The 19233-nt window shown below is 44.6% G+C and overlaps 1 protein-coding gene across 2 annotated transcripts in view; it reads left to right on the forward strand.

The window, feature by feature from the left end:
- The window catches only part of PGM1 (phosphoglucomutase 1), a 62322-nt gene that overhangs the window by 42422 nt on the left and 667 nt on the right, over positions 1-19233 (forward strand). For both annotated transcript variants that reach the window (XM_045064664.1, XM_045064663.1), the window contains exons 7-10: positions 812-927; positions 10870-11005; positions 14037-14220; positions 16715-16849. In XM_045064664.1, the coding sequence (XP_044920599.1) occupies positions 812-927; positions 10870-11005; positions 14037-14220; positions 16715-16849 (571 nt within the window). The remainder of the gene's footprint in view (positions 1-811; positions 928-10869; positions 11006-14036; positions 14221-16714; positions 16850-19233) is intronic.

Genomic DNA, 19233 nt, shown 5'->3' on the forward strand with positions numbered 1-19233 from the left:
TGACATTGCTCTGCTAGCAATAAGGTCAGCTTTCTGGAAGGCAGAACTTTAAAAACAGCGAATTAAATATGGATTTGTCTTCCTTTTAAGAGGGAAAGAGATCTTAAAAAAAAAAAAAAGAAAGAAACAAAAAAAGGCCTCTAAGATTCTAAATAGTCTACAGATATATAGGAAGGAGTAGAAGATGTGTTGGAGAGGATAGGGGACCAAAGAGTAGCGTGGGGGAGTTGGTACAAATGGGAGACCCACAAGACACTGTCCTTTCTGGGCCTTCTGGTGAAATGAAAAGAGCATTGACCGGGCGGCTAGACAGCAGGCTGTTGCTCATCCTGGCTCTCTGGACCTTAGGCTGGTCACCTACCATCCTAGACCCCGTTTCCTCTTCTGTAAAATGGTGCCCTCCTAAGCCCAATACTCCATGCGTCTGTGACGTGAAGTGCATCAAAACATCCTTCCTTTGTTCTTTATGGAATGCTGATAGCTGTAGTCCGTGTCCAGAACACGTTGGGTGGAAGGAGCCTCAAAAACAGCCTTGCACATTTTGCTACTGTCGCTCCTTCTAAGATATTAACCTCGGTGACCTGAATTAATTCTTCCTTCTTCCTCTTTTACCCCCTCCTCCGACTCCACATATAGTAGCCCATTGTGCACAAGTTTTCTCCTACGATTTTCCGTCCATCTTAGAATTATGTGTACCTCCAAGCCGTGCTAAATGGGACCCTTGATTACAATAACGGTTGCCAGTGCCCCCCCTCACGTGGCTAAGCTAACAGTCCTGCTGTGATGTAACTTTGATTTCATGCCTTTGAAGGGTGGCTAATGCTACAAAGATCGCTTTGTATGAGACCCCAACGGGCTGGAAGTTTTTCGGGAATTTGATGGATGCGAGCAAACTGTCCCTCTGTGGGGAGGAGAGCTTCGGGACTGGTGAGTGCATGGCCCTGTGCTACCGTGCCCTTTCCTGTAAACACGACTTGAGGGGACGCTCTGACTGCTAAGGCGGGACCGAAATAGCACCGGTGGCTGATGTGTCCTAAATCAAAATGCAGTCTATTTATAACAACCCTGGCGAAATGTACACATTTGAAAAGCCGTGAGCCTGCTTAGCCGAGGAGGGCTAATTTTACTTCCAGAGGATCAGATCCACCGAGACAGGAAGTTTGGGGGGCATCGTCCCTGAGCCCGTAGAGATTAAACAGAGTGATAAACATGTGTTTCTTCCCTCCGTGGCCAAGGAAACCTTTATAAATGTTTTCCTTTCTGGGGAAGAAATACGGTGGAACGAGTCAGTTTTTCGTTTTTATTTAAGAGGAAGTTGCCGCACAGCATTAAATCTTTCTCTTGAACCGGCCCAAGTTTACTGTAGCAACAAGTTATGATTCATTAAGGTTAAATGGAAGGAGGCCCTTAGGGTAGAAGGAAGTTGCTAGGTGATCAAGAGATGAGAACCATGTCCTTGTCTGTGAGGAGGTCTGCAAAAATGGTTAGCGTGATGAGGGGAGGGGACGTGGTAGGCTGGGGGACCTTTTAGGACCCTTAGACCCTACCTTCTCTGCTCTCCCTCCTCTCTGCCTGTCCAAATGCTGACCGGAAGTCCTACTTTCATGACCTTCCCTACTGCCTCATCCTACCCATGTCAGTTTCTCACCTTTCTAACCCTCCGTTCAGGCTTGTGGCCCTTATCCATGTGTTGGTCTCCAGCCAGGTTACAAGGTACATCAACTGGCCGTATTTCTTCTCCTCTTAGTATTTTTACCCAATATTTTGAAATAAAAGGACTGATCTTGGTCCTTTAGTACCAAAGCAAAGCAAAGATTGAAATCTAACCTTCTGTAATTGCAACTGAGTTGCAATTCATACCAGGTTAAATACGGATTTGAATACTGTTTTGAATAGCTGTTTGAATACTGCTTTTATTTCATTTCCTGCAAGTCCTGGGGTAGGGTGGGTAGAATGAGCTGGTAAATTTAATACACCTATATACAAAGCTCTAAGAAATGGAATGTCCTAGAGGGAGTGGCAATGCTCCTTGGTAATGAATTGACTTGATAGAATTGAAGGATGTAAGAAAGATGGATGAGTCTTGGGACTGAACAGTGTCCACAAAGAAGACTCAGTGGTTTCCCAGCATTCTGTGTCTTCAGTCAGAGAATACAAGGCCACTGCTTAGCCTTGTCCTACTTCATAAAATATGGATGATGCCGTCTTACTCAGTGGGATACCAGATGAATGTACATGAACCTGTGAGGTGGTCGTATTCTATGAAATACCACCCCCCTCAATGTTATTAAGTGCAGGCTTGCTTTCAAGCATTCTTTTTTATGGACGAAGCTGTCTTTGAAGGCAGGGACCATGTCTTAATCTTTGGTTTGCTAATCCCCTGTATCTGTATCAGTGCTGAACAGAGTGAAAGGGAGAAAAGTTTAGAACAAGGTTTCCCAGGGTGTTTGGGTGTCTGGAAAGATACTAATTCCAGGAAAGGGTTCTGAATTCAACAGATATTGGGAAACTTGGAACACAGCTCTCTGTCTTGGATATTCATAATGATATTAGCATTCAAAGATTCCGAAACATTCTACTGTAAGGGATCCTGTTTGTACAGTTTTACCTAAACAGTTAGCTGCATCTCTCTCTGTCTTTGTGTGTGTGTGTGTGTGTGTGTGTGTCATATCTAGTGACATCTTGCCCCGTAGATCCATGTGGGAAGCACTGGGCAAGGTGGATGCCAAGCCTGGAGCCATTAGGAGTCCCTGAGTGGACAGGCTGGGAACACACCTGGAGAGCATACCACAAGGGGCTCCTCTCACATGACAGGGCTTGACCTACTGCAAAGCAGCTTGCAGGTCCTCTCCTGTCCAGGCTACCCATCCTTAGTCCTCCCGCTCATTTCTCATTGTTTGTATGCCCAGCACCAGCTTCTCGGTGCTTCCAAGTTCACCAGTGCCTCTCCTAGATCAGGTCCAGAACTGAGCCCAAATCCGTGTGTGATCTAAAAAGTAAAGACTGGAGTGGGATGATTATTTCTAGAGAACCGGGCCCTCTGCTTTTTTGGAAATAACTTTCACTTATTTTAGCTTTCAGGGCATTTCGTAATACTGCTTAGCTCATATAATGTGGCTAATGAAGCCCCTTTAAGTTTTTACTCAGGAGAATTTGCCAAGAAAATTTGTCACTCATGTTACATTTGAGGGATTGATTTCTTTGAACCCAGACATTAGACTTTAAATTATTTCTTGTTAAAGTTTGTTCCTCTTTATTTATTCAGTTTATTCAAATACTAAGGGCCAACCGTGATTTATCTCCCCTTTGATATCTCCTTTATGCAAAGAGAGAATGCATCATGAGAATAATCCGTAAACTCTCTTTCTCTTTGAAAAAAAGAAAATTGTTCTGTAATGTTTCTGCCACATATGGTTCAAAAACCAAGCTGCATAGCTATGGGCCTCTACTGCTGTGAATGAGTAGCAGCTGAAGACATTTAAGTGAACTTCTAATCTCCTTGTTTATAGAGGAGTTAATTTCCACCTTCTAGTCCCTTGCTGGTGAGTGCTTCCCGCAGTTTCTTTACAGAGTTTCTCAGGGTGGACACTAGTGACTAAACAAGCTCTGTGGTTTTTCAATTCCGTAGTTTCGTTGAGTCCAGTGTCCTTTATTTCTGTATTTTTCCAGATGAGAGCAGGAGCAGTTTCTCGGGAAAGCCTCCCTAATCTTCCACTGTGGGTCCACTCCCCTTCCTATTGGTTCTCATGGCACACACACTTCTCCTTTTTTGCATATATTACAGCTGTCATTTTAAAATTACTTATGATTGCTTGATTAACATCTAGTTAATCTAGCCAGTGCTCCACTAGACTGTGTTATGTGAAAACAAGAATTACAGCTGTCTTACTCTCCATCATATCCCCAGATCCGCCTATAAAGGCCAGCGTGGAGTAGGAGCTCAGCAAACACTTGTTGAATAAATGAGTGAGTGACCACAGTATTCACCTGACACCCTCCAGTTAGACAAACAGAATCCTGGTGTTGGAAATGAAAAGACTTTCAAAGTCACTCGGTGTGATTTCCTGTGTGGTGTTGGAATCGTAGTTGGCAGGCAGTGCTGTTGGACTTAAACATACACCTCAGTGGAGAATCCTTACCTTACCCCTGTGGGGACTCAACACCATTCCCACTCTATAGTCCAGAGTCGGGTACCTAAGGTGTTTGTGAGAACGGATGAGCTTTTACAAAGGAAGAGAAGTTGACTTGCAAAGAGGTGCAAAGGAGTCAGACTTCAGAAGAACCAGCTCAGCAAACAAACCACTAGCATTTCAGAGCACAAGCCATAATATTACTCATGTTCCCAAGCATACATTAGTCTGTCCATGATGCAGAGACAGCCACGGCCTCTCAGGATCATCACAGCCACAAAGGCTGGGACTCTTCCTCACACATCAGCATTACAAATGTCGGGGTAAAGGGACTCAGAAATGGGCACCAGAACGAGACAGGCCGAACCTGTTATTTTTGGCTGATCTCACGGTTATTGGTATTGTTCCCCCCTGACTGTGGATGATGATATCCATGTTTACACACAATGGCAGAGGGTGGAAGTGGTGTTCTGTCCCATCTTGAATTTGTTGGGAAATTGGGAAGGAAATAGAACGTGAAGTCGCAGATAGAATAGAATGTCACTGCTTTTGAAACTTCCTCAGGAAAATGGGGGGCTTGGGAAAGGGATAGAAGACCTTTGAAGATGAACCTGGTATGTAGAAATATGCCAGTAAATTATGATCTGGCCAGGTCTGGAGGTTAGTGAAAGTTTTTCCTGCTGCATCTTTAAAAGGCTTTAGCGATGATGTGTGCTGTAGGAGTGATGACTTAAAGAAGTTCAGCATTGATGCTTTGCAAATTTCTCTTAATTGTAATTTCTTAGGAAAAGGTTTTCATGTTTGTACGTCTTTGCATTGACTCGTTCCTCCAATGTTTATTGAACTTTAACCATATCCCAGATACTGAGCGAGGCTCTGGGGGTACGATGGGTATGGTCTCATGCAGGGCCCTGTAGAATCCACATTTGGGGCAAGAAGTCATCAGACCCTGGCCAGGTAATTACAAGTATACAGAGTGATTGATGGTGACATACAGGGGGCCCTGGGAGCTTTACCGGCAGGGCATCTAACCTGGTTCTGTCATGTCGGGAATCCGATTTTCTGTCTGGTTCTCTGCACATTCTGATTTGCGCAGCTTTTGAGTGTATTTTCCTGTAGGTGAGGTGGCTGTGGGAAAATTAGAACAGCCCGTCTCTGGAGAGTTCCCAGACAGAATACCACACTAAAACTAGGCTGAGAACCTAATTATAACTAACTCAGTTAAACTATTACCTGCATGTCTGTCTCCCTCCCCTGTATGTCTGTGCTCATCTGTGAGGGCAAGTAACATGTCTTACACATCTTGGTATTTTCTCATGTACTTGGAACATGGTGGACACTGATTCATAGTTGTTGAGCACATGATGGAGTTTGGGTTACGACACGGCTCCTGCCCGTCAGGCTCCAAGGACCCAGTTCCAGGGGAGTCACAAGGCAATACAGGGTTCATTGCTAAAGGGAAAGTCTGGTGGTGGCTGGGGGAGAGGCCCTGAAGGTTGGAGTGATCTGGAACAGGCTTCCGGAGGAGCTTACCTCTCCTTTCAGAGTAAATTCATTTGTGCCATAAAAGCCAAAGAGGACAAGACTGCAGACAGAGCAGGTCTGCTGGACCTCCAACCCAGTCAGCTAGGGTCTGACCACTCCTGGGGCAAACCCTTATTGATGTTTGATATGCAGGCATCAGCCCAGGATACACCTCAGAGTTGAGGTGGAGTAAGAACAGACAGGTAGGATGGAGTAGGGGTGAGCATGGAGGGCAACAAGAAAGCCATCCTGGTTTGGGGTGAAGTGGAAAGTAATTGCAGGAGATGTTAGCCAGGCTAATAGGTGATATATGGAGTGGAAATTTTCAGGCAGAGAGAATATCGTGTTTAGAAGACCAAAAGGGAGGGGTGCCTGCGTGGTGCAGTTGGTTTGAGCATTTGACTCTTGCTTTTGGCGCAGGTCTGATCTCGGGGTCATGGGATCGAGCCCTGGGTTGGGCTCCATGCTCAGCACAGAGTCTGCTTGTGTTTCTCTCTCTTCCTCACCCTCTGCCTCTCCCCTTACCCTCTCTCTCTTAAATGGGTAAAATAAATCTTTAAAAAAAAAAAAAAAGAAAAAGAAGAAGAAGACCAAAAGGGAGCTAAAAATGGGGAGAGAGAGAAAGATAGAAAGACATGACAGCCAGATGCAAGTGTATTCAGACAACTCCGTGTAGCTCTTCTTCAGTTGCCACTGCCCCATCCTCAGACCTGTCACCTGGCAGAGGCAGGCGCCCGGGCACTCCCAAGATGCCTAGACTGGTAAATGGAAACTAATCCCCAAACTGTTAGCTTTTGGCTCCCTCAGCAAGCGTTGACATTTTTCTTGGCCGAGGCCTGGAATATGCCCTGACCGAGCGGAGGGTATACTTACCACAAGGTGCTGATTAGGCCGAAGTCAAGTGACAGGTGTTTGAAGACGCTGAAGGGGCAGAATTCCCAGGCATTCAGTTAGTCCCTGAGCTGGACCGAGTATGAAGAGACCGAGTGCAAAGCCCACCACTGCCTTTGTGTTAGCTAGGGCTAGGGGTGACTGCTGGCGGTGTTTCTCTTTCCTCACAATTATGGGAGCCTGGCTTCTTTTCCCTTTTTTAAATTAAAAGAAATGATAGCAGTAATTCACATTCATAATGGGAAAATTAGATGAGGAAGAAGAGGAAAACACTGTAATGCCACTGCCCGGAGAAAAGAATGTATTGGGTTATATTCCATTTTTATCACCAATGTGTACATTTAAGAGCCATTATTTTTGAAAGCTTAATAAAGTAGTGGAAAGCCCTCATTTCCCCCCCAAAATTTCTTATTTTTCCCTTATCCATAATGATAATTTGCATTTGTATAGTACTTAGCAGTTAATAAATATTTCTACCCTCTATCACGGTAAAGTCTTACACAGTTGTGTGAGAAGGGTAACATTATTCCCATTTTGCAGTCAAGGAAACTGAGGCTTGGAAAAGTTAAGCTAAATAACAGAGTTTTAGATTCTGGTTTCATGACTTTTTTTTTTTTTTAAAGATTTTATTTATTTATTTGACAGAGCGAGTGAGCGAGCAAGAGAGCACAAGCGGGGGGTGGGGGGGGAGCAGCAGAGAGAGAAGAAGAAGCAGGCTCCCTGCCAAGCAGAGAGCCTGATGCAGGACTCCATCCCAGGACCTCCGCGATCATGACCTGAGCTAAAAGCAGACGCTTAACTGACTGAGCCACCTAGGCACCCTGAGGTTTCATGACTTAAATACAAGCAACTTCCAATGAAACACAATTGCCATGACTACAATAGCAACATCTTTAGAAACATACACACATCTGCCGTTGCCTTTTTTTTTTTTTTTTTTTTTTAACTTGTAACTTGTCCTCATTCATCAGAATCCTAAAGAAAATGAAATGTACCTGGACTTTGGGGGCACCTGGGTGGCTCGGTCGGTTGAGCATGACTCGTGATTTCAGCTCAGGTCATGATCTCAGGGTCCTGGGATTGAGCCCCATGTTGGGCTCCACACTCAGCGGGAAGTCTGTTTGAAATTCCCTCTGCTCCCCAACTTGTTCTAGCTGTTACTCTCTCTCTAAAATAAAAGAAGTAAATCCTAAAAAAAAAGAAAAAAGAAAAAAGAAAAGAAGTGTACCCAGACTTTCTGAGTAGTAGAGTTACCTAGAGTTTTGATTACATGAAGGTGGTTGGTAAGAGTAGTAAGAAGTTCCAGAGACTAGGGATCTTGCAGATGGAATAGAATATTTGTGCATGTTATCCAAGACAGATATTTGGTTGATGGTATTAGATGTGTGATTCAGTTATCTCTGAGTAACTCCGTCAGAATTGGTTAAGATCTTTAGATTTTATTTTCTTTTCTGTATAAAAGAAAAAGCAGAATTCTTTACTTAGAACAGGAAAAACACAAAGGACACTGGCCCTTATGCTTTCAATCTAGCCTAAATAAATAAATAAATACAAAATAAGAAAAAGAGAAGAAAAAGGAAGGAAGGAAGAAAAATACCCATGGGAGCATAGACAAATAATTCCAAGCTGTGTACTTCTGTCATGAATTCTCAGTATTTCAGGGAAGCTGCCAGAATCTTGCTGCTCAGGGTGAACTATCGCCAAAACATCATTTGCAAATGCTGTAAGGGCCAGAGAGCTCATTGCTGTTCCTTGAGATAGCAATACAGGCAAATAAAAGTCCATAGATCATGAAATTCGATAAACCAAGAATTTGTTACATAAAGTGCTACGTAAAAGTATTGCCCAACATCTCCAGGTCTGTCAGCTTCCAGGTTCTGAGAACTGTGGTTTCTGAAAGTGGTATCTTATTGAAGAGAAGGTCTTTTGAAGGAAAAAAAATGTATGATTTTTGAGCCAAAAAGAGAAAGAAAAAATGTAGTAGATTAATTAACCGATAAACTCATTCATTGCACTCCTTAGTTGTTAAAGTACTCAGTGTGCTATTCTAGTCACCAGACTTCATTATAAGGATAAGTAAAAGATGTCTCTTAAGAAATAGGTGAGAGGGGCGCCTGGGTGGCTCAGCGGGTTAAAGCCTTTGCCTTCAGCTCAAGTCAGGATCCCAGGGTCATGGGATTGAGCCCCCTGCATTGGGCTCTCTGCTCGGCGGGGAGCCTGCTTCCCCCTTCCCCACCCCCAACCTGCCTCTCTGCCTACTTGTGATCTCTCTCTGTCAAATAAATAAATAAAAATCTTAAAAAAAAAAAAAAAGAAATAGGAAAGGAACGGGGTGAAAGGCTCATAAATCGGTAGAGGGTTTGAGCGGGTCCCTATGAGGGAAGGAAGAGAATGTAGCTCGTAACTGCCTAGGGGAGCTGGGTACTAGTCCTAGACTGGAGAGGACATTTGAATTGGGTTTAGAAGGATGAAAAGAGGAAGAAAACAAACTTCACTCATGCGTACTACGTAGCCAGCATTGTGAGACACTGATGTTCTAAGAAGAATAAGACCCAGTGGGAAGTCAAGAAGGGTGCACAGGCACTTGAAGAGTTAAGGCATGATGATGTGCAAAGCCTTGTGGGAGAGGGTTTGTACTGAGTCCTATTCAGGAGTCAGAAAGTAGCGCTCATTATGGTCCATGTGTGGAGATTTTGTTCCGTTTTGTTTGGCTTTTAGAACAAGGAAATTAAGGACTGAGGAGAGTTGTGTCCTGTATCAGGTTCTTGGAAGAGTATCTCCATGCACATAAGCACATCCGGATGAGCCAGTGTGTTAGCTCTGGTAAAGATTTTAGCAGGTACCTTGGAGGGGGCAGATGTGCCATAGTTGACTTAACCAAACCCCTCTTGGTTAAAGAAAGATGCTCTGGATTGGAGTTGCTGGATCCACAAGTAGGTCCGTTTTTTAAGGCTTTGATACTTTTTGTCAAATTGGTCTCTGGAAGGTTGTACCTCTCCCTGCAGTGGCATACTGGAACCCCATTTCCCTTCTACCTCTCCTGATCCTAGATGTTCTCATTTTAAAATCTGTGGCCATTTGTCAAACAAGTAGCAGTTTCTTATTGGGCTTTTAACTTCAATTTGTTTCTTAAAAAATAATGCTACCTTCCTACGTAATTGGGTACCTATATGTATTCTTCAGTGATTGTTTATATCCTTGGGCTATTTTTCTATTGAAGTTTTGCTTCTTCCTTATTAACATGTAAATTTTTTCTGTATTGAGGTACATTAAACATCTACTTTACGTTGCAAATTGGTTTTTTTTTTAAGGTTTGCCAATGGCCTTTACTTTTACCTATAGTTATTTTGCAGATCGAAATGATAATTTTTTTAAAAGATTTTATTTATTTATTTGACAGACAGAGATCACAATTAGGCAGAGTGGTGGCAGAGAGAGAGGAAGGGAAGCAGGCTTCTTGCTGAGCAGAGAGCCCAAAGCAGGGCTCGATCCCAGGACCCTAGGGTCATGACCTGAGCCGAAGGCAGAGGCTTTAACCCACTGAGCCACCCAGGCGCCCCAATAATTTTTTTTAGTAGGCAAATACATAGATTCTTTTTTCTCTTATGAATTCTGAATTTACCTGTATTTGCCATTCCCAAGACTTAGACAATATATTTATATATATTTTCTATTTTATTTATATTGTATATATTATATTTATATATATATATATCTTTTATTTTTATATATCGTCAAGGACTTAAAGCTTTTCAAATTTTATATTTGAATGTGTAATTTACGTGGAAATCTTTTTGGTGTGGTGTTTTATAGGGGAAAAAACTGAATTTTTTTCCAACTGTCTAGCTAGATAGCTAAATACTACTTAAAAAGAAATTCCTCTTTTCCTACAGTCTTGAAGTAACACCCTTATCATATATCCAAGTCATATGCATGTTTAGGTCTCTTTCTAGCTGCCGTTTTTTGTACCATTTAGGCTGTCAGGCTTTTAATTATTGAGTATTTATAATGGTCATGTTCTTCTGTTGTTTGTATTTTTTCTGCTCACATTTATACTTTGTAATTGATATATCCAGTTCCACCAGATTATCCCTCTGACATTTTTATTGACATTTGCTGTAAATATCTAGATCACTTTGGGAAGTATCAACTTCTTTCCCATATTATGTTGCTTTGTTCCCTATGTGGTTCCTTCCATGTATTCAAGTTCCTCAGTCAAGTTTTATGACTTTTTTGATTGGGTCTCCATGTTTACTGTTGAGTTTATTCCCAAATGTTTTGGAGAAATCGTGTTTCTCAAAGCTGCTTGCTGCCCCCTGGCCAGGTTCTGATCATATCCGTGAGAAAGATGGACTCTGGGCGGTCCTCGCTTGGCTCTCCATTCTAGCCACCCGCAAACAGAGCGTGGAGGACATTCTCAAAGATCACTGGCAGAAGTACGGCCGGAATTTCTTCACTAGGTAAGTCCCAGCTCGGCTGGGGTACAGAGGTAGGGTGGGGAAGTGCGCTGAGAGAGTACTCATGTGTATAGATTTTTTTCCTCTTTCTCAAGTGATAATAAAACCCTAGTTCATCTAGCCTCTACAGATTGAGGGATTTTAAAATAATTCAATAAGGGTTGCCTTTTATGTTCGCCATAAAGAACAAGGCTTAAAAATTTTAGTTAATGTATTCAAAAGAAGAAATGTTTTGTAAGCCTTTTAAATGTACGGAGGTGGACATGATGATTGTGCTGGATTTGGACTCAGAAGAATGGAGTAGAATTTTATTTCTGCCCCTTAGTGAGTTGAGAAGGCATTGAACCTCTCTCTCTACCAGAAAACTGTCCTCATTTTCCTCATGTGTAGAAATGGTAATAACAGTCTGCCATCGAGTGAATTAAATGAAATATGAGTCTGAAAGTGTTTTATAAACTCTGGGACACTCAAAGTATGGAAACTTTTTTTTCCCCTGAAATTATGGAAACAATTATGCTTAGTCTAAATCAACTTTTCTGACTCATTAAAATAGGTCCCCAAAGGCTGCATACTTGTCAATACTTCATTCATTGATTCAATAAATATTGACTGTGTGCCTACTTTCTGCCAGGCACTGGGGATTGGGCAGTGAACAAAATACTTAGAGTACATAGTAATTCTTCTTTGGCATGCATACTTCTGTTTTTAAAAGGCACTAATATTTTTTTTTTTTCAAGAAGTGCTTTTCACTAATTCCAACTTGCCTTTCCCCCAGTAAGTGTAAAAATCTAACAGAATTTTTCCCAGACCTCACTATTCTAATTATTGAAAGGAACTATGAGTAAAAGGGAGTAGATGAATTGCTGATTGGTAAAAAATGCATAGATATAATTTCTTTGGGCCTCAGTTGCCTTTTCTATAAAATAGGTGAGTTAAATTAGAGAATTTAAAAACTATGTCACAGATTGAATAGTCAGTCCACGGTCTCTGGATAGTCCCGTAAGAATTAAACCTTAAGCAACTCAGCCTCCTTTCTCAGAATACTTTTATCAACTTGAGTGAAGGCTGTTGCTGTCTTCCTCCCTCAAGTCATTCTTCTGAGGGCGGTCTAAGTAATAAGGTTCACGTGGTATCGCAGCAGTAGCCCTAGGAGCCACAGTAAGAATCTCTACTTTCCAAGAACCAGGAAAACCTGGTAATTCAGAACAGCAGTCATGGGCTCACTAGATTCTAGAGTGTCATGAAGGCAGGACCATGTCGGGTTCTGTGCTTCTGCTATCACTGAACACCTCACTCCTAATGACACCGTAAATATGCTTTGGATGAATAAATGAACGAGTTAACAAGTGAATAGTAACTAGAATGGAATAGGGTTAGAAGGTTTGTTCAGAGAAGAGGTCACTCTTGAATCAGTTAAAACTCCATTTAAAAACCATTTTAGGGGCGTCTGGGTGGCTCAGTGGGTTAAAGCCTCTGCCTTCGGCTCAGGTCATGGTCCCAGGGTCCTGGGATCGAGCCCCGCATCGGGCTCTCTGCTCATTGGGGAGCTTGCTTCCTCCTCTCTCTCTGCCTGCCCCTCTGCCTGCTTGTGATCTCTGTCAGATAAATAAATAAAATCTTAAAAATAAATAAATAAAAAATAAAAACGATTTTAACGTATTTGTATTAATTTCAGATAACTGCTAACTATTGCAAATCAAGTCCCTAGAACCTGCATTTCTAGTTCGTTAAGACACCATCATACCCTTCATCTACTTAACAGGAGTGCTAGGGATTGTTTTATGTCAGCCTCAAAACAGTTAGTGTTGAGGCAGCTGAGATTCTGTGAGATGAAGCAACTTGCTCCTAGTTGCCCAGTTAGTAAGCGGTAGAGGCTAGATTCATAGGTTGTTCCGATGCCAAAGTCCAGATTCTTTCCATCACACCCCTCTGTGCCTAGGATTTGTAGAACACTTCCCCCAAACACCCAAAGGTCACAGGCGGAAAGCACAGACACCTGGTTGTGATTTCTTGCTATTTATCACGTTAACTAGGGGAAAGAGCTGACTTCAAGATTAAGAGGACTGCTGTCCTTGATCCGTAGAATCCTGGAGCCTGAACAGGTTGGCCTTAACTCCCCAGTATTTCTCATGTCTCAGAGGGTGTCATCTTGCACATATCATGTTTGTTTCGCTATCGCAAATAAATACAGACTCTGCTTGAGCCTCTAAAAAATAACTCTCAAGAGGGTGTGTGCCACAAGGTCAAGAAAAGCCACCTGTCAGAGTCTTTAACCTCGTAAGAAAGAAGTCAGGAACAATTCTGGGAGTAATAATAATAATAGTCATAGAATTTCTTTTGTGATGATTTTTATTTATTTATTTTTCTGCTTTGATCCTTCTGTATCTACATCAGGCCTCCTCCGTCAGGGTGAACACAAAGCACTTTGGACCAGAATCCACCCTCACTGAAAGGACAGAGCTGTTTTCAGATGTACAGAGTTAGGCTTTGGCCCCTTCTCTCTGGTCAGTGAAAACTTGGCCTCACTTTAGGAAGCTCCCGTGGAGACCGGAACGCTCTTGTGCCAAAAATCTCAGCAGCCGCAGGCAGGTCGCAGACTGGGAACTCTCCCAGCATTTATCCCAAAGAAGCTCCAGGAGTTTGAAAGAGAAGTGCTTGACTCATGTTCTTGATGCAGAGTCCTTGGGAGATAACCTTGCATTTAATTCTACCTCCTCAGGATGCGGTGATTAGATGTTAGAATCTTTCACAAGCCTTCTAGAACTTATTCTGTAGAAAAGCCAAGACGGGAGTTTTCTGCTTACTCAGAAGTTCCTGACCCTTCCCTGAAACCCCGCAAAGCCTTCCTCCCATCCCTGACCTGCTCCCTCCCCAGAGACGGACAGGCACAGCCTTTTGCCAGTTGCTTCTGCAGCTAGGGGGTTTGGGGCGGTGGGGGCAGGGGGAGGTCCAAACAGAGGGTGAAGGAAGTGGTGATCTATCTCGGGGATGATCCAAAGGGAGTGTGTGGGCCCACCTCTGTGACTTCTTGCAGGTACGATTATGAGGAGGTGGAGGCTGAGGGCGCCAACAAAATGATGAAGGACTTGGAGGCCCTGATATCTGACCGCTCCTTCGTGGGGAAGCAGTTCTCAGTGGGTGACAAAGTTTACACTGTGGAGAAAATTGATAACTTTGAATACAGTGATCCAGTGGATGGAAGCGTTTCAAGGAATCAGGTAGGAACAGATTTATGTGTATGGGAGAGAGGCCTCAGAGCTTCATCTCTGAAATCTCAAGGGAAAAAAGAAGAAGGCTGCTTGAGACTTTTTCTTCCCCTATTTTCTATTTCTATTCACCACCCTCCCTTCTTTTCCCCACAGTTGCCAGCTTTCTGCCGGGTCACACATGACTTGTAAATATACTCATAGGGGAAATGGGTTTTGCCCTGGTTCTGTGTACTCCCCGGTGCCCTCATTCTGGAATTCTTAGCCCCTGCTCCAGAGGGATTTTTTACATCCTCCAGAATTCCATGCAAGACGTTGTGTTGAATGCGTGTGCAGAAAAGAGCCCTAGAATCTGAAGCTGAAAAGGTGAACTACTGCCTTGATATCAGTCCCCTCTTTTTCTCTCAGAAGATGATAGCAGAATGCCGGCGGTGAGAGTGGCATTATCATAGACCTTTCTCTGGTGTGTTGTGATTTCTAAAAAAAAAAAAGAAAAAAAATTGTTGAGGCATTCCGGACTTAGAAATGTTAGCTGTTACCGTCTGCAGCATGTGACGCGCAGCCAGTCCAGCTTGGTGGTGCGTGCATAGCAAGACATCACAGTTGAGAACCTGCATCATGTCTGCATGGAGACAGCTGTTAGGGTTTCCCTCGCCGGGTGCCAGGGAGCCAAGGCTGCAGGCTGGGTCGGCCCTCAGCCAAGCTTCTCACAGACACCCAGGGCCCAGGGTCTTCTCTCCTCTGGTTCGCTGTTGTCACAGGATGAACTCGCCACTAATAATTTAGAAGCAGAGATAATAAAGAAGCAGATGAAAATTAATTTACAGGTTTCCAGTTTTCTTTTTCCTGATGGACCCAGATTTTTGGCCCGGTCCTTCTCAAGGTAGCTGACAGCTTTGAAGGAGGGAGACCGCAGGATTGATAAGAGTGTCTGTCTGGAGAGCGGGCAGTGGATGGATGGTTGGAGCATGGCCACAGCGACCCTGAGCACCAGGAGTCTCCATCCTCAAAATGCTGGCCCAGTGGGCTCTCTTCTCTATGCCTGTTCACCCCCCGTGAGAACTCTGGGTCTGGTACAGATGGTTGTAAGTGACGTCTGAGATAAAGAGAGGCTGCGGATAAAGTAGGAGGTGGGTAGGGAAGAGGGCAGGGTGGGGTCCACAGGATGGCAGGGCAGAAGTGTTTGTAGAGAAGCCTTCGGAGAGAAAATGGGCAATTAGGGAAAGTAACCCCCAATTCTGCGCTACACCTAGCATCTGTGAGGAGGGAGGGGGAGCTGAGGCGTGTGTGGGAAGGGTGTTGGTATGAGCACGGGTGCTGTTTGTTGCACTCTGTGAGGAAGAACCCAACAGCTTCACGTTCTATAATCAGGAAGTCTGAACATTTGGATGGAAGGGCGGGGAGGAGGAAGAATCCTCTGAGGTAGACCTAGCCTCTGCCATCAAGTAGAAAGACTTGAGAAGCTTCAAGTTGAAGCTGTGGGAGAGGCAGACCAACCTGGTATGTTTCTAGAAGCAAGAAATGGTAAATGGGAGTTAATGGTATCCTCCCCATGATGATGGAGTCAGGAAGGGACTGTGTGCCTTTCGTCTGCTGTCTTCACTGCCAAATGGCACGATTAGACACGGCATGGGATTTGGTGACAAACAGCAGGGGAGGAGCAGTGTCTCTCCTTCTGGTTGGTGTCCAGCTTTGAAGTTCTTTGTATAGAAGAATGACAGGCTCACGAGGACTAGGTCTCAGACCGCTGTCGTGCTGACTCTTCCTACCTCAGGTGACAGAATATGTACCTAAGAATCTTTAGCCTCAGTTCTCCTGAAGCAAGAACGTTATTGAGGATGAGAGATGCTGCCAGGGAGGAAAGAAGAAGGCGGCAGGCGGTTGGGGGCACGGGTTGGCATGGCACCCACATGGACCCCGCTTTGAGTCCGCAGGCGTCGAGGGGAGAGTGATCACTGGCTCCTGCTTGCTGGGATGGCAGTAGCTGGCTTCACCTGCCGCGTGGGGCCTACTGTTCGCCGTTTGAGCCTCTCTGTTGGTATTGTGAGAGTTCTTCCTCTTCTGTGTCCGGAATCTCTTCTGCTCTGGTTTCAGCCCATTCTGTCCATGTTTTCCTCCTGATCTGGGGATCAAATTTCTGTATCTAGCGACTTGTTTGTTTACTTATTTATTAGGCTTCAAACTGGAATGGTTAGGCTACAGGGGAGTGGAAAGAGGAGGGGAGGGCCGGCCTGGGTCATCCAGGACCCCTGAGCCCCGGATCAGATCCCCCACCTGACGCTGGGCACGCTTCTCCCCCTGTAAGCTCAGCCCCCTTGGGCGGGACGCAGTGACGGGCTGACCACAGCCGACTCCACGGGCTTAACTGCTGCCCTTGATCAAGGACCTGATCTTCCAGTGGATCACGTGCAGAGGAAGTTCCATCTGCAGACGAACCCCTTGTATTTGCCAGCCTTCAGTCTCCCTTCCAGCAGGTGGGGGACACATCTCTGCTTCCCTTCTCCAGGGCCTGCGGCTCATTTTTGCTGACGGTTCCCGCATCATCTTTCGGCTGAGTGGCACGGGGAGTGCAGGGGCCACGATTCGGCTGTACATCGACAGCTACGAGAAGGACATCGCCAAGATCTACCAGGACCCTCAGGTAATGCCCAGGCCCTGTGTCCTGACGAGTTAGTGCTTCCCATTAGAGGGAACAGTAGTGGTTTCCCCGAGTCTGTGTTACCACAGCCCGTTTCTCTGGTGGTCAAACACGTGTGTTCAGTTTTCTCTATATGTTTCCTTCAGTACGTCGTAACAACAGTGACAGCTAACCATTAGCTCAGCATGTTCTCTGTTCTAAACCCATTACCCAAGCGGATATACTCACTGAAGTCTCAGATGAGGTAGCTCCCATTCTTGTCCCTACCACAGATGAAGAAACAGGCAGAGAAAGGTTAAGTGGCAGCTCATAGGATCACGTGCCTGGTGAGCAACAGAGTCAGGAAAACTAATTTTAAATAAGCCCCTCTTCTGGCGTTCTGGTCTGTCACTGGTCATTTGCTATTCTGCTTGGTCTGATCGCCTGTTCTGGAAGAGCACACGCTGGTTCCAGATTTGGTGGCGGAGCAGAGTCTCATGACCCAGCAACAAAGGTCAATATGGAAGAGTCTGCAGACTGGCAGCCTGGTGTTTTGGGCTCCCAGACCTACCCAGGGGATCTCCAGTAGTACGTCAGAGTGAGGAGGGACCCTGGAGGCAGGAGTAGGGTGGAGAACTTAGAGGACAGCCACCCCAGGGGAGGAGCCGAGGGGAGACAGTGACACACAGGGGAATTTCACCTTGTTTGTTCCTCACACAATGGTCTTGACAGATGTTCCTCCACCAGAGTTGCATGGCCAAAAAAGTGTAGGAGCTGTTGTGGCCCATTAACCCCTTCTTCAGGATTCATAACACACATGGCACCTTACGGGCTCTGAGAAAACTCACGGCGAAGACGCCTGTTTGAGTGGCATTTCACCATGCTTATTCTACTAAGCCTTTTTCCTTTTAACACCTAATTAAAATCTGAGGAAACTCATTTGGAAAGCCTTGGCATAGCGGTTTTGAGAATAAAGTTTAGATGTAGAAAGGTCTTGCTTTCAGTCCAGTTTCTGCCACCTGAGTAGTAGCCGTGTGTCTGCGGGCAAGTGGTTTCCGTGCTCTGAGCCGTGGTTTCCTGGTAGAGTAGTTCCTACTGCTCCGAGGTATTATAGGGATTTAAGGAGACAAGGGATGCGAAATTCGAAATGCTGCGCCTGGCACATAGGATTAGCTTTTGAGAACGTGTGGCTCTTAGAGTCAAGAGGAGGCTTCACTTTTACATACATATATATATTTTTTTATCATGTCCAGACTCCAGGTTCAATTATTGCAAGATCTCTGTCGTGCTGTAGGTGTCCCTAAAACTTAAACCAAAGGCAATGGTGTCTGCGTTGTAGACCCACAGAATAATAGAGCAGGAGAAAAAGAAGGGAATTGTGTTTTTTTGCCCCAATACCAGGCATGTTGTAGACATTTATGAATGAGTGAAAGATAAGTTTCTTTGAACCATAGTTGTCAGGAGGTGGGGGGGGGGTGAGGAGGGCAGTGGGAGGGGCCTGAAGGGTGTGAGGTGCCCACAGTGCCTAGATGTATCACCATTCCAGCCACGAGAAGCCTTCCCTTACTCTGGAGCTGCTGGACCTTTGCCTCAGCACTTTCGGGACTGTTGGCACCCCTAGGGGAATGGCAAGTGCTGTGCTCAGTGCGTGGAGTTGCTTCTCCCGCTTTCAGCGAGGAATCATGAGTTGGTGGAGATTAAGATGAGGGAAAGCAACAGTGGGCAGTAGGAAATGAACTGCTCTTGGCTCTGCCCTTGGGTCATTTGGTTAAATCACTTCATCTTTTTGGATCTCAGTTTTCTCATCTGTAGCGTGGGCAGTTTAGCTAGATAAGTAAGTGGTTTTTAAAAATGTTTTCATTAAAAAAAATTAAAAATTATTTATTTTTATAAATATATCCTGCAACAGCAGAATTCTTTTCTTTTTCCCCCTGAGTGAGAAGTAGTTGGAAGGTAGTGTTGTTGCATTTTGCAAAGATCTCTTTGGGGACAATGTGGGCGGCAAATTAGAGGATGAGGAAGTAGAAGGACCATTGTTCCAGGTGAGAAAGAGAAAGTTGATTTAGCGAGATCGATGGCCCAGGTTGGAGAGAAATGGTGCCCGTTGAGAGATGTATAGAAGGTAAAAACTACTTACGTTTGCTAATAGATTAGACAAGGGCAATGTGGGAGGAGAAGGCGTCAAGAGTAACTCGTCATTGTTCATTAAGTTTAGATGTTAGGCTGTGTTGTTGAGTCACCAAGATGGGGAATGCTGGAAGCCGATTTTAGGGAAGGAACACTTCTCTGTGCTTAGACTTGCAGAGTTTGAGGAGCCTTTGGGATGTGGGAAGAGGCAGTCAGACATGTGGGTCTTGGAGGCCATCTGAGGGCTGGAGCTCCAGATCTGTGTCTAGAGAAAGTAATGG

The sequence above is a fragment of the Mustela putorius genome, unplaced genomic scaffold (assembly GCF_011764305.1).
Source record: "Mustela putorius furo isolate JIRA1106 unplaced genomic scaffold, ASM1176430v1.1 tig00003853_pilon_pilon_pilon, whole genome shotgun sequence".
In the NCBI taxonomy this organism is placed as follows: domain Eukaryota; kingdom Metazoa; phylum Chordata; class Mammalia; order Carnivora; family Mustelidae; genus Mustela; species Mustela putorius.